This window comes from Erpetoichthys calabaricus, chromosome 4 (assembly GCF_900747795.2).
Source record: "Erpetoichthys calabaricus chromosome 4, fErpCal1.3, whole genome shotgun sequence".
Classification (NCBI taxonomy): domain Eukaryota; kingdom Metazoa; phylum Chordata; class Cladistia; order Polypteriformes; family Polypteridae; genus Erpetoichthys; species Erpetoichthys calabaricus.
Window position 1 is genome coordinate 302,780,885 of NC_041397.2, and position 15,216 is coordinate 302,796,100.

Consider the following 15,216-nt stretch of genomic DNA (forward strand, 5'->3'; position numbering starts at 1 on the left):
TAATGGCAGCTGATGTTAGATGCAAAGTTCTCACAGCTAAAGTCTGTTTATCTGGGAATGAGGTGCCTGGAACTGAAAATAATATATCATTAGTTGAAATACGACCATTTCATGTGTGTTCTGTGTGTACAACAATCTGGGTAAATGCATGACGACAGGAAATGCGAGGCAAAAAATGTTGAACACATAACTAACACAGAAAATGTTTTCATATGTTATAGATAGATAGATAGATATAGCAATAACAATAAAATGTTGACGTGAAGTGTATAATATGTGAAGACTGAAGTCCAAATGTGAAATAAACGCTTTCCCAAAAGGTATAATAAAACAAGTGTGGTTTTGCTCAAGAATAAAACCAAAGAAAAAAATTGTTCAATTTACATGTTTCTGTCAGTATGTGAAAACTGAGACCCAAATATCAGTCAATAAAAAGTAAAGACATCTGCATGTGTGTGTGAGTTGTAGATATTTGCTTGGCTTTTGCAAGGGTAAGAATTCTTACTTCGTAATTCAAGAAGTTGCTGGTTTGATCCCGGGTCCTCCCAGCTTTTAGTGTTTTGAGCAGTGCGCTATTATTACCATTATGTAATAAAAACTGCTGCCAGTGCTGATTGACTCATTTGAAACACAAAGGCGTTATCGGTGCGCAATTAACGCAGTCATAAAGAAGTGCAAGGAAAGTTAAAGTGTACTGGCATAACAAATATTTTTGCAGGCTTCAGGGATTCTAGTGTTAAGAAATGTATGGAAATGTTCATTTTCTGTAAATATTCCAAGAAATTAAACCATGAGCGAGGGTACAGTTTTGCCTTGAAATAGTGTTGTAAAATTTGTTCAAACCTAACCATTTCTGGTCTCTGCTATGATTTTACTTTTTTTTAATGTTTTCATTAAGCTGCTTCTGATCTCTTTAGTTCTTAGACAATATATTACCGGATTCATTAAAGCGGGAAATATATTTTGGATTATTAGTACCATCATACGGATGTCCACAGACGTACCGGGAATTCTGTTTGAGATGAACGCTCCAGCAGCTACGAGAAAGAAGACAGAAATGACCAGCATGTGTGTTGCACATGTGTAAAAAGCCTTCAGGCGTCCCTTAGCACTAGCGATCCTAACCACTGAAAATATGATCCGTGCGTATGAAAACAGGATAAATATCAACGGGATGAGCAGAACACTCATGCCAGTGGAAAATCCTACAAAGCTTGGAATGACAATATCCCCACATGCTAAAGCCAACACAGATGAAAAGTCACAAAAACAATGAATTACTTTATTGGGCCCACAAAAAGGAAGCCGAAGAGCAAGAACTACAGTAGGAGTTGCACAAAAGAAACCTGCCAGCCAGCAACAAGACATAAGCTTCGAGATGCGACTGTTACTCATTTTATTAGGGTAGTGGAGTGGGTCACAGATGGCTATGTAACGATCATAAGCCATTAGTCCGAGGAGGAAGCACTCTGTGGAGAATAAACCCAGAAAAAGAGCAACCTGACTAAAACAAGCAGCAAAGGGGGCCGACCTGACTTCTAGATGGAATAAGACCAGCATGCTGGGCACAGTGTTAGTGGTGATGGCAACATCTAAAACTGCCAGACCACAAACTAGAATGTACATGGGGGTGTGTAAAGTTCTATCAGTCATAAAAATAAAGACCAGAAGAAGATTCCCTAATAAAATGCAGAGGTAGACTGTCAAGAAGATTGCAAACAGAGCCTTCCGGCTTTCTTGATCCCGAAGTCCCGGAAAACCAATAATAATGAATTCTGTGACAGATGAGCTGCTGTGGTTTAGTCCTGACATTCTTTGTCATAAAGTGAAACCTGAAGAAAAGAAGAGAAAAGGTTATCCATTTACAATAAAAGAATATTCTTTAAAATGACTAATTCATTAAAAGAAAATTGAATTAAAATCAATGCGACTGTTTTAGGACATTATAATGGTTCGAAATTGACTCACTTTTCCAGAATCCTGGCTTCAAAGCCCAACCTAGTCATTAGAAAATGTGTCGAACAGGTCATTCAACCCAACAGAGCTCATCACTCCTAGTCACCTAATCCCTCCAAACTAACAGTAAGTTTAGTCTTGAAGGTCCCTATAGCAGTCCTGTCTACAACACTACTTGGTAAATTATGCCATGTGTCTGTGGTTCTCGATGAAGAAAAACTTCCTAATGTTTATAGGAAATTTACCGTAAACATGTTTACAACTGTGACCCACTATTCTTGTTGAGCTCTTTTTAAAGTAAAAGTCTGGATCCACTGTACTAATTCTTTTCATAATGTTAAACACTTCAATCACGTCACCTCTAAATCTCTGCTTGCTTGAACTGAAAAGGTTCGACCCCTTCAGTTTCTCCTCATGGCACAGTGCTATATTAGCATTGTCACTATTCTCTGGCACTGCTATGTCTTTTTTGTAATATGGAGACCAAAACTGCACACAGTGCTAGAAATGAGGCCTTACTAGTGTGTCATATAACTTAAGCATAATCTGCTTTAACTTGCAAACCGCACATTGTGCTATATATCTTAACATCATATTAGCTTTTGTCTAGATACAGGCCTGCAGGCATTATCCAGCTTATCCATCTCTCTTTTCCAATTTCCCCTTAACAAGTTTCCAACCGTGTCCCTGTGTTTTTATTGAGCTCATTGTAAAGTCACAGTCTTGATCCACTGTACTAATTCCTTTCATACTTTTAAACACTTCAATCATGTCACCTCTTAATCTCTGTTTGTTAAAACAATCTCTCCTCATAGCTCATACCTTTTAGTCCCGGAGTCGGCCTAATAATAATAATAATAATAATTCATTACATTTATATAACGCTTTTCTCAGTACTCAAAGCGCTATCCACACAGGGAGGAACCGGGAAGCGAACCCACAATCTTCCACAGTCTCCTTACTGCAAAGCAGCAGCACTACCACTGTGCCACCTGTAATCACTCTTCTCTGGACATTCTCTGGTACTGCTATGTCTTTTTGCAATATGGAGAACAGAACTGCACACAGTACTCCAGATGAGGCCTTACTAGTGTGTGATAAGTTGAACACAACCTCCCTTGACTTGTACTCCATACATCAGGGTGCTATAAAACCTTATATCCTGTTAGACCTTTTCTAGATCCAGGTCTGGTGGATTCAAAGGTTATTAGTCTTTCTTTCCCAGGCCAAGAGATGAGAGATGTGGAGGCACTGGTGACCTTAGGGTCCTTAAGGTCCTCCCTGCAGTTCCAGATCTCTGGTCCCAGCACCTGGTGTTAAGACCTTAACACCTCTAGTTACCTTTTGCAGTTCTCTCAGACCTGTATTTGACATTCCTAACCCTGCTTAGCCCTTCAATTAAACCTCTAAGTTAAAACCTGAAACTCTGAGACAAGAAAAAGTCAAGAATGTACAAAAAATTAATATTTAAATAGTTTAGCTGAATTATTAAAGCACAAAAACAAAATACAAGTAATAATAAAGATAATATTTTTATGGTAGCAGATTCAGACCTTCCTCCATATCTTCAAGACAATTTTTGTTTTATTTTTCACTTCCTATAACTTCTGTCCATCCTTGGAGTTTCCCTGCTAATAGTAAAATACTTCTTTGTAATACGAATGGTTTCTTATGCCTAACAATCCATAACGCAAAAATGAAATACAAATTTATTTACTCAAATATATTTGCTTCTTTCTAATTTTTCTTTCTATTTTCATGCCTTTATAATGTTCACACTATTAACATAATCTATCTACCTCATTTTGATGAAATAATCAAACTAATTAAAAGCACAATACTTGAGCAATAAAACACATTAAATCTTTGATCAAATCTTATTACTGAAAAATTGCTTAGTGCAGAGGTTCAAACAAGCCTGGATTAAGACCACCACAAGCCCCTGGGTGCCTTAGCTCCTAAACAGAGAGCTAATGCTGCACAGTATTTCTCAACCCTGGTGTTCAGCATATGGAGACTTGCTTGTTTAATCGAGTTGTTGGGCGAACATTTTTCCTTTGGTCTTTTCGAAGTGAGGAGGCTTGATCATATTCCTGCTTTGGATTGCTAAAGAGGGCCCTTGCTTTCATAGAACCCTGGGTGTGCACCCAGAATGCCATCATGAATTTTTTTTAGGCAGACCTTAACACAAAAAACTTATTAGTTCAAAAATTTTAGATCGTAAAAAGATTTGACAGGAAGACCAGTTCTAATTCAAACATGCAGGTCTTGAAAAGAAAAATGGTTTTAAACTGATTTATATCCTTTTGTCCAGTTCATTGCTTATTTTTCAAATTTTCCAAGCTAGCAGTCACATGGTCACAACTTAATTTCAAAATTCTTGCACCCAAGTCTCTATAGTCCATCTCAGGCCAAGCTTTCACTAATGGGCAGAGGTGGTCTATTGTCTTGACACCTCCTTAATGGTTTTTGAACCCTGCCTGAAAGTTGGTACTCCTTCACATAAGGGGTTCTTTCAAGTTTCAGACCTCCCGTTGTTTATTCAAGTCTAACATTTTCACTTCCTACGTGTAATACTTTACATTCACTGACATTAAATTTCATCTGCCATAATTCTGCCCAAGCCTGTATCCTGTCCAAGTTCCTCTGATGATTCAATGAATTCTAAATTATCTCATATTCTACCTAGCTTGGGATCTGCAAACGTAACTAGCTTGTTGTTTTTCTTCTCCATATTGTGTTCATACATATATACAGTATATGCTCAATATTAAAAACGGCAGTGGTTCCAGCACTGACCCCTGAGGGACACCACTTTTAACATCAACTATAATAATTCTGATAAGGTTCCTTGCACTATAAGCCTTTGCTTACTATCTTTTACCAAAGAGTAGGACCTAGGAGTCAAAGTGGACTCATCACTATCTACAGTATATACAAAAAGTGAACAGAAACAATCAAGAAGGCTACTACAAATGTTAGGTAACGTACAATTGTGAGGGCTCACCTGTAGTACTGTGTGTAGTTTTGATGTTCATGATGCCAAGAAGACATAAGAATGCTAAAGAAAGAGGAGCAGAAAAGGCTGACTAGGCCGATTCAAGGAGTGTGGGGCAAGAGCTATGAGGAGATGGAGCATTTCAGTTTAGATAAACAGGCTTCAAAATTCTGAAAGAAATTAGTCCAGTATATTCAAGCTGTTACTTAAAAATGAGTTCTTCAAAATAAACATCAAATCTTGTTAAGGGCAAATTTAGTACATATGTTAGGAATTTTTTCTTCATACACAAAACGTATGGATAAGTTATCAAACGCTAGAACCTTATGGACCTTCAAAGCTCAATTTGCTATTATTTTAGGTGAATAAAAATTGACAAGCTGTTGTGGCCTGAACAGTCTGTTTTGGTTGTAATTGTTCTAATGGTTAAAAAAAAAATCTATTACCAAAATGAAAGTCCGCTAAAGCCTGCTTCTTCTCCTGTTGGCAATGCCAACAGCTACACCACCAGGCTGTCCGGTAATCAGTCTTATTATACATAACCTCATATTTATGGAAACATAATTAAGCAAACTATATTTCATTCAAAAAATGTCAAATAAAAAATGTTCATTTTTACTCACCATTATGAGGAGATAAAACGAAAATGATCAGTCATTTTAAAAAGCAACTTTTGCCTTGCCACTTAATTTATGTTTATGATCGTATATTGAATGGAGAAGTCCTTGAAACATGCCTTCGTAACAATAAAACACAGCCACAAAATGAGTTACTTACCAGACAAACGCTTGTTAGCTGCTGCACTGCAAGAGAGCATGAGCTCATTTCAGGGTTGCCATACTTTATTTTATTGTTGGCCATAAGGGAAAATTACCCTTCGTGTTTTCACCAGGGAGCTCATTATAGCTTTTCGACTATTAAGTATCACCATGCATCCTCTTTTTTTTTTTTTTTTAAGGGGTGGGGGGAGGCTTTTCAGGAAAAAAAAAAAAAGATTTAAATTCTTTCATAATATAAATTGTGTGCATAAATATAAAACACATTACTGAGTTTGAGAATGCTATGATATAGTATATTAATACAATTTAAGTCCACAGATGGGCAGAACCTGTTCCAGCTCTAATGGGCACAAAATGGAAACAAACCCTGAAGATGATGCCGGGGTACTCTTTTACACACACTCAACTAGTTTGAAACAGCCAAATAACTAAACCCATGAATGTTTGAGAACATGGAAAGTAAGCCCATATCGACACGGAGAGGACACGCAATTTCCAGATGGCATGTGATTTGAACCCATGGAGCTGGAGCTGTGAGTCAGCGATGCTAAACAGTGTGCCAGCATGTGGCACTTTAAGACATATCCTATACAGAGAGGCGTAATCTCATGACAGCAATATATCACAAACCATAGCTGATAATTAAAAAACAACCTGTACAAATATATATATATTAAGAAAATCAGTAACATACAGACATGGATAAATTTATTGGTCCTCTTAGAGCTCATTGAAAAAAATGTTATCTGTCTCCTTTGAAGCGATGAACTGAAAAGCAGTTGCCCCCTGCATGTCTTTGATATGTCATTGAGTAAAGCAAAGCAAAGCAAGCATGAAAAGAGATCAAGTATTGCTTACTCCACAAAGAGCTTATAAAATGGTCTGGACACATTTGTTGATACCCCTAGAAAAGATCATCAAAAATTAGATTTGAATGATTTTTCAGACTTGCTGTTTTCTTGAATTTATATCACGTCTCCAATTGTGCAATCAGTCAATCATGCTATTTAAATGGAGAAAAGCCATTACTCTGCTGTTTGTTATCCTTGTGTGTCCCACACTGAATGTGGACCAGGGAAAGCAAAGGAGAGTGTTGTGTGAGGAGATCAGAAAGAAAATTATAGACAAGCATATTAAAGGCAAAGGCTAGAAGACCATCTCAAAACAGCTTGATGTTCCGGTGACCACCATTGCAAATATCATTAAGAAGTTTAAGGTCCATATGACTGTCTTCGCTGCTCTTGTGAAAAGAATGGAGATAAACGCCATCAACTCAGAGAGGGAGTGGCAAGTTCATTTTACCATGTGAACGTCACTGACAAAATAAAACTGAATAATAAAAATATAAGCGCTAACTTTTACAAGTAGCCAAAATTTACACTGGGTGTTACAAACTCAAATTAAATGTATGTTTTTATTATATTAAAGTAGTAATAATAATAACAGCAGCTTGGGTGTTTAACTCATTGACAGCAACGTGTAAATTCATTTTTTTTCCCTTTGGTTATATTCTTTAGTCCAAATATCAAACACGTGCACTTTTACTCAAATCTTCACACATTATGTAATTCACGTCATTATTTGTATAACATGGAAAAAGTTTCTGATTTAGGTATGTGTTCAGCATTTCTCGCATTTTCTTTCATCCTACACTTATCCAGATTTTTGTAGACATGGAGCACACATGAAATGCATGTATTCCAAATAACAATATACTGTATTATTTACCCTATATAGCTCCAGGCACCTCACATGCAGATAAGGAGCCTTGGCTTGAGCTGACAGAACTTTTTGCTCAAGTTGAGATCCTTCAATGGGGGATAGCAGGCTGCTTGCTGCTTGTGCTGATCGACACATTTACAAAACAAAAGATGCTGATGGAGAGGTGTGAAGAGATTTAAGGTGGGTCGGGATTACGAGTTTTTTTGTTGGCTTCAGGGATTCTAGTGTTAAGTAGAGTGACTCCATTGGGAAAGTAACTTTATATGTCTAGTAGTTCTTGTGATCGCTAACATTGCCATGATGGTAATAACTGAAAGAGATGACTACCTGGGTGATTGTAGTCTTTAATTAGATTCTCAACACATTTTCTGACCTGTGATTTATATAGAACCTCCATAGAATCCAGTTTCAGTCCTTTCTGATGATACTCTGTAGTGTCTATTTTAGTGGTTAGGTGCATTGTCGTAATTACTGGACTCAAGAAATCCAGGGCTCAGGTGGTAGAAGAGGATGTGGACGAAGTTAATGCTTGAACCAAATTTCTCTCCCACTGCCAACTTCTTCTTTACACCATTTGTACTACGTTAACAATTTCTACCACGTCAACTCGAATGGTCAGTGATGACACTATCTCTGACCACCATTAGTTGTCCATAACTGATGACCAGGTGAAGAGTCAACATGGAAAGAAAAGCCACAGGACCAGCTGGAGTTGATCATCAAGGTCAGTGCTGACCAACTTTAAGGTGTCCTCAGCCACTGAAGCTGCAGAAAGTGCCACAGTGGTGAAAAACATCTTGCATGTTTCCGTTCTAAAGAAGACAGGTGTCTCTCCACATATTGACTACAAGCCAGTGGCACTTAAGTCTCACATCATGAAGACCTTTGAGACTCTTATCAGCTGGACTTTGAGTCTTCTTGCGGTAGACCACCTGGACTCACTGAACTTTGCCTGTCATACAGTCGAGGATGAAATTCATCTATCTGCTCCACAAGGCTTTTCTGCCCTCATCAAAGCTGGCAGCACTGTGAACATTAGGTGTTTTGATTTTTCCAGTGCCTTCAGTACCTTCCAACCATCCCTGTTAAGAACTAAGCTCAAAGATATGCAGGTGGATGAGCCTATGGTATGGTATCCTGGGAAATGGGCTATCTGTCTTTCGAACCACAGTATGTGAGACTCGAGGATTGTGAACAACACTGGAGCACCACAAGGAACAGCTCTGTCTCATTTTCTCTGTAATCTTTGCATCTCAGACTATAAATATAACACCAGGCCACGTCACTTGCAGAAATTCCCAAATGATTCTGCACTTATAGGGTGTATTGATAAGATCATTGAAATAGAGTATAGGAATCAGGTGGAGAACTTTGTTTCTTCATACAAAGAGAATTGTCTGCAAGTTAACATCTGCAAAACCAAGGAACTACTTATTGACTTTCATCAATTAAAGAGCCTTTATGTCAAGACACTATTCAGGGAGCGGATGGAGATGTGGTCCACTCCTACAAGTACTTGGGGATCCACTTTGATCACTGGTTGGACTGGTCTCATAACACAGAGGAACTATTGAAGAAAGGGCAGAGCTATCTCTTTTTTTTCTGAGGAGACTGGATTCCTTTACTGCGGGAAGTGACATCCTTCACATCTTCTATTAGATAGATACTCTGTGATGGCCAGTTTGATTTTCTATGCTGTGGTGTGCTGGGCTGGTAACATCACTTCATGTGTGGTCCACTAAATTAAATTAATAAACTAATTTAAAAGGCAGTCTCAGTTATGGGGTGCAATTTTGATCCCCTAGAGGTAGATAATGAAGACAAAACTAAGTGTCATTATGAAAAATGCTGCACATCCTCTTTCTGACACGTTAATACTGAGGACTTTCATCTAACACTGCAGAAGTGTCTCCTAAAATCCAAAACCATTTCCACTGTTTTCAGGGTATTGAATTTGAGATTGTTAAGGACACAGCAACTACCCATCTGATCCAGCTCCCTCCGATGCAGTATGGCATCTCATTATCATCTGTAATCAAGCTGATCAATGTAGTGTCATCAGTTAACTTTATCAGGTGAGCAGATGGGTCATTGGAGGAGCAGTCATTGATACAGAGAGAGAAAAGAAGAGACAGAACACAGCCAGAGGGGACCCTGACTGATGATTGATCAGCTTCACTGCTTGTTGTCGACTTGTTCATAGAAAGTCAGAGATACAGAGACACCTGTGGCATAGTCCAGTTATATTAAATGTCTTCATTATTACAGAGGTCTGCACCAATATCCTGTAATCATTTAAGCTGGACACTATTTTGTACCCCAAAACACACTGTTAGCTTTTTGATAAGCACTAGCACCATCTACCAGCAACAAAATGAAACTAGATTAATTCCTCAAGACGCCATTAGGTTGCTGTGCAGTCTCCGATGAATGGGCGTCAAGCTACAGCTAATTAAAGCTCCAATATTCTTTTTGGGACACCCTGTATTATGAGCAGCCTTTTTCAACTCAAGCCACAAATTCTCAACTGGATTGAGATTAGAGTACAGTAATCCCTCCTCCATCGCGGGGGTTGCGTTCCAGAGCCACCCGCGAAATAGGAAAATCCGCGAAGTAGAAACCATATGTTTATATGGTTATTTTTATATTGTCATGCTTGAGTCACAGATTTGCGCAGAAACACAGGAGGTTGTAGAGAGACAGGAACGTTATTCAAACACTGCAAACAAACATTTGTCTCTTTTTCAAAAGTTTAAACTGTGCTCCATGACAAGACAGAGATGACAGTTCTGTCTCACAATTAAAAGAATGCAAACATATCTTCCTTTTCTAAGGAGTGCAAAGCAAGCAGTCAAAAAAAAAATCACACCCCCCTACGTCAGCGCAAGAGAGAGAGAGAGAGAGAAAGTAAGTTGGGTAGCTTCTCAGCCATCTGCCAATAGCGTCCCTTGTATGAAATCAACTTGGCAAACCAACTGAGGAAGCATGTACCAGAAATTAAAAGACCCATTGTCCGCAGAAACCCGTGAAGCAGCAAAAAATCCGCGATATATATTTAAATATGTTTACATATAAAATCCGCGATGGAGTGAAGCCGCGAAAGGCGAAGCGCGATATAGCGAGGGATCACTGTATATTAGAGATTTTTATTGTGACATACACTACAAAAGCACTCCAAAGCGAAGGCGGATGGACAGAGTAAAAGAACATTTGAAGGAAAAGCGTCTGACTGGGGAGGGCGTACAGGAATAAGCTGTATGGAGAAGGCTGATTAAGCACATCAACCCTACATAAATGTGGGAAAATATTAAGAGAAAGAAGATACTGCAATTCTTGTCCCACAGAAAACATTAAAAAAAAAAAATTGGACATGAGCATCTGTAGACTTTGTGCCTTAGGAACCAAGTTACCCAAACTATTCTATAACATTTCAGTAATTATTTACTGCTCTGATGCTGATCTTTCTGATCATAAAATAGGTCATTACGATACCAATTGATGAGAAGAATTCATAATTAATTGCATAATTATGGTGTTTGAGGGTTCCTCTAGAGTGCCTTTCTCTTGCATGATTTGGCTCAAAAACTAATTAGCATATCGTCATCTCATAACAGGCTTAAGTTTCAAGTTTGGTATTTTTCCACCCAGCCATTTTAGCTCCAGACCATCCTGCACAAACTGTGACACACAGACTTACACACACACAGAAAGACGCCCATCATCAGCATTGGGGGAGCCTAAAACTTTGAGATCTGTCGAAAGCCGGAGATCGAAAATTTTTGACGAATCTAAAGCTTTCGCTTATCCCCCATAGATGATAGGTTATGCTAAGGGAGCACGCAAAGCAAAAATAAAGGAAGCAAACAAACAAACAACATAAGTACAGTAAACAAGATAAGAGTTTAAAAAAAAAAAAAGTACAGCACAGTAAAAATACACATAAACCAGCAGGTGGGTACAGTGCAGGGCAGGTAAGATCAGATTGCTAGGGATTCAGTGCCCTTATGGCTGCAGTTAAGAAGCTGTTCCTGAAGCAGGTGGAGCAAGTGGTGAGGCTCCAGTAGCGCTTTTCAGAAATGAAAACAGGGATGAGCTGGACAGCTGTTACCAGAGATGATGGATTCAGCTCTCCTCAGACATCTGGTTGAGTAGATGGTGCGAAGCCGTGAAAGGTCAGCCCCAATGATTTTAGAAGCTGTACAGATTTGGAAGAGTTTGAGATCCTGGCGAGTCAGGACACCAAACACCATGATGCATGCAACCAGGATTCTTTCAATAGTGCAGTGGTAAAAGTTCATGAATGTTTTGCTTCCCATCAAAGCTCTTTAGCCTCCTTAGGATAAAGAGCCTTTGCTGAGCCTTTTTGAGGATGCAAATGGTGTTAACTAACCAAGAAAGGCAGTTGATGATATGTACACCCAGGAGCCTGAAGCTGATAACTGTCTGGACAGGGGAACAATCAATGTCCACAATAACTACCTTTCTTTTGGTTGACCTTCATGGAGAGGTTGTTGTTATGGCACCAAACCGTCAGGTATTGTTGAGGCCAATCACAGTGGTACCATCTGCAGACTTGATGATGCCTTTGCCTTCATCCTTTGCTACACAGTTATAGGTGAGTAGACTGTACAGCAGTGGGCTGAGGCAGCAGCCTTGTGGAACATCGATGTTGATGAACACCATGGAGGAGTACTTGTTGACAAACTTTACTGACTGGGGTGTATCTGTCAGGAAGTCAAACACCCAGCCACAGATGGAGCTGTTCAGACCAAGGCTGCTGAGCTTTTTGCAGACTATATTAGGTCCCCAGCCATTTTACTGTTTTTAATTTTCACTCATAAAACATTCCAGGTCCTGCTGCAGAGAAACATCCCCTCAGCCTTTATGCTGACACCACCATGCTTCAAATTGCTGATGATGTGCTTTTAATAATGTGGACTGTAATATAATGTTTAGTCTCATGGCCAAAAAGCTGAATTTTGGCCTCATCAGTCCATAGGACATTCTTTTAGCTGACGTCCGAGTCTCCTTTGTGCCTCTTGCCAAAGTCTAGTTGAGATGACCTGTGCCTGCGTTTTTGACCAGTGGCTTTCTCTTTGCCACTCTACCATAAATTTGCAACTGGTGAAGCACCTTGGCAGCAGTTGTTGTCTGCACAGTCTCCTCAGTTTCTGCTATTGTGACTTGTAAGTCCTTCAAAGTTCTCAGATGTCTCTCTTGGTAGCCTCCCACACATTCTGTGTTATCACTCAATTTTTGTGGACAGTCTGCTTATTGTTGGCTTATGCTGTCGTAATGATTAATTCCTTTCCTTTTAAACGGATTAATTCCTTTTCTGCTTTAGGCATAATAGCTGTAATAGCACAAGCATTTTAAGATGACTTTTATGAGGACAACCTGTGAGTCAGTGAGTACATTTGTGGGAATAATACTTCAACCTACAAACTCACATGTGAGACATGCAGATGACATCACAGTAAATGGTATGAAAATGTTTCTAATCCCCAAAATCATTACAAATTCTTGATTGGCATATTATAGTTTTTCTCAGTTGCTTTGTACAATTTCTCCAAACAGTCCTGAGGTTATGTCAACTGCTTGTGCATTTCTCAAAAGAGTTTGTAAATTTCAGCACAATAATTTGGATAACCAGCACAATAAAGTAATTCATGCAAAACCTTTCAGTCATGTTTCAAAATGCAATTCTCTTATCAACCATTTAGTCAATGCTGCCAAAACTTGAACTCTCTGAACCATTGCCTAGAGCAGTGGTTCCCAAACTCAATCCTGGGGACCCACTGTGGCTGCAGGTCTTTGTTCCATTCATGCCACAGTCTATTTGATCTTCTCCCATCCGGAAGATGGTTCAGAGCTTTTTTTGCACTCTATCAGTCCATCAAGTGCTTCCTGTCGAACTATTTGTACTTATAATTTTAATTACCTCACTATAAACTTGCACTACAACTGTAACATTGCACAACCTGAGTCACTTTATGAATCATTTTCACTATCCGCACTATATGTACAGGTATATTGTACTTATCCCTTTCTTATTGTATATTTTTCATTGTTTTGTATCATATTATTATTACTATTTTTAATCATATATAGGAAAATTAGTTGATGGAGGAGTTGAATATTGAATCTCATTGTACCATACAATGACAATAAAGGAATTAAATTCAGTAGAAGAGAGTGTGTATTTAGAGATGACTATGACTAACTTCTAAGTCTATTTAGATTTCCAAGAGCTGTCCTCTTGGAGCTGTGTTCTGTAAGAATACTAGGATGTATCCTTGATATCATTTTTATAATGAAATGCATCAAAGTATGTGTATTACATTTTACAGACAATTTATTAACTTTTAACATTTAAATAATGTATACTGTTAATAATTAAACATGTGGGGGCACAGTGACACAGTGGTAGTAACGAGCTGGTGTCCCGTCTAGTGATTGATCTTGCCTTGAACTCGATGCTTGCTGGGACTGCCGCGAACCTGGATGGATGGCATAATTAAACATGTATAACCAAGAGTTTTCAATGTTCCTTAAAAGTTTTGAAGAATCTGCGTTCTAAGCTTACAGCTGATTTTACATTTATTACAGATGCTTATTGTGTGGTAATTGGTTATGTGGAGAAAAAAAATGGAAGGACAGAAATTTAGGGGGAAAATATATTTCACAGAGACAGTAGTGCTGCAATAAATTATTCCATCCAAGGTTGCACATGTCCCAATCAGCATCTTGTGGGAGGCAGGAACAATTCCGGGATGAGACATCAGCTCATTGCTACTACTGTGACACCATGCCCCCACATGTTTAGCACATGCTTTAATTCATTTCATCATGAAAATAATAGCAAGTATATATCTTAGTATTCTAAAATGATCAGAGAGCTGTAATATCATCAATGTAACGTATTCTGTGTGGTGATCACTGCCTGCACGCTACTGTTGACGTAAGAGAGAGCCTATTTAAGAAGCACATAGCGATTACCGACTGGGTCGGGGAACATGGAGCATTTAATGTGCTACTACTTTAGTTACAATGGAATTTGAGAAACTCTAGTAAATTAAGCAATGATTTTAAGTCAGTTCTACTTTACTGACAAACTACGAGATTAAAGTGGAAATTTCGAAATTAAAGTCAACATTTCGACCTAGACCTTTTTTCTTTACTGTGTCCCTATTTTTTTTTCTACACTGTTGTTGTCCATACATGTTTTATGCTGAATTCTACACACGGTGTTATACATGAGAGCCCTGGTTTGTCTTGCATTTATATTTATATTTAACCAGCACAACCGATCTCTGAAGGTATTATGACGTCCAACTTACATATATTACTGTGTCTTCAAACTTGTGCACGCATATCTTTCAGCAGGCATTTGTGCACACAACCCACTTTCAGATAACTTCCTGAACTCCCTTTGGGACCTTGACTTATAGAAGTGTATATTCTTAAAGTTGATGATTTACACATATTCAAAGAGAATCATAAGCATGTATGAAATTAAACAGTATATCCTAATGCACGTTAGTCTAGTAAGGGTTAAGTCACAAAAAGGCTTGTGTACGATGGCCCCGAAGGGCAAGTGACAAAAAATTTAAAGATGTGACGCGTACAATTAAATGTGGTGTTGTGCAAAATTATAGATGACACGCTCCACCACATTAGATTATAAATAAATTCCTTTAGTGATTGTTATTACAATAAAATAATATGTAGAATTTTAACAAACTGGAACAAACTATCAAA

General features: G+C 38.4%; 1 protein-coding gene across 1 annotated transcript; it reads right to left on the minus strand.

Annotated features, from left to right (window-relative positions):
• Positions 1-720: 720 nt before the first annotated feature.
• On the minus strand, positions 721-1,833 carry LOC127527679 (olfactory receptor 6N1-like). Its single transcript, XM_051927252.1, has one exon. It carries the CDS (start codon positions 1,810-1,812, stop codon positions 844-846), a length of 969 nt encoding a protein of 322 aa, XP_051783212.1. The 5' UTR covers positions 1,813-1,833; the 3' UTR covers positions 721-843.
• Between the last annotated feature and the right edge of the window lie 13,383 nt (positions 1,834-15,216).

Excerpts from the sequence above, each read along its gene's own strand:
- LOC127527679 (XM_051927252.1), bottom strand. The coding sequence starts at position 1,812 with ATGTCAGGACTAAACCACAGCAGCTCATCTGTCACAGAATTCATTATT.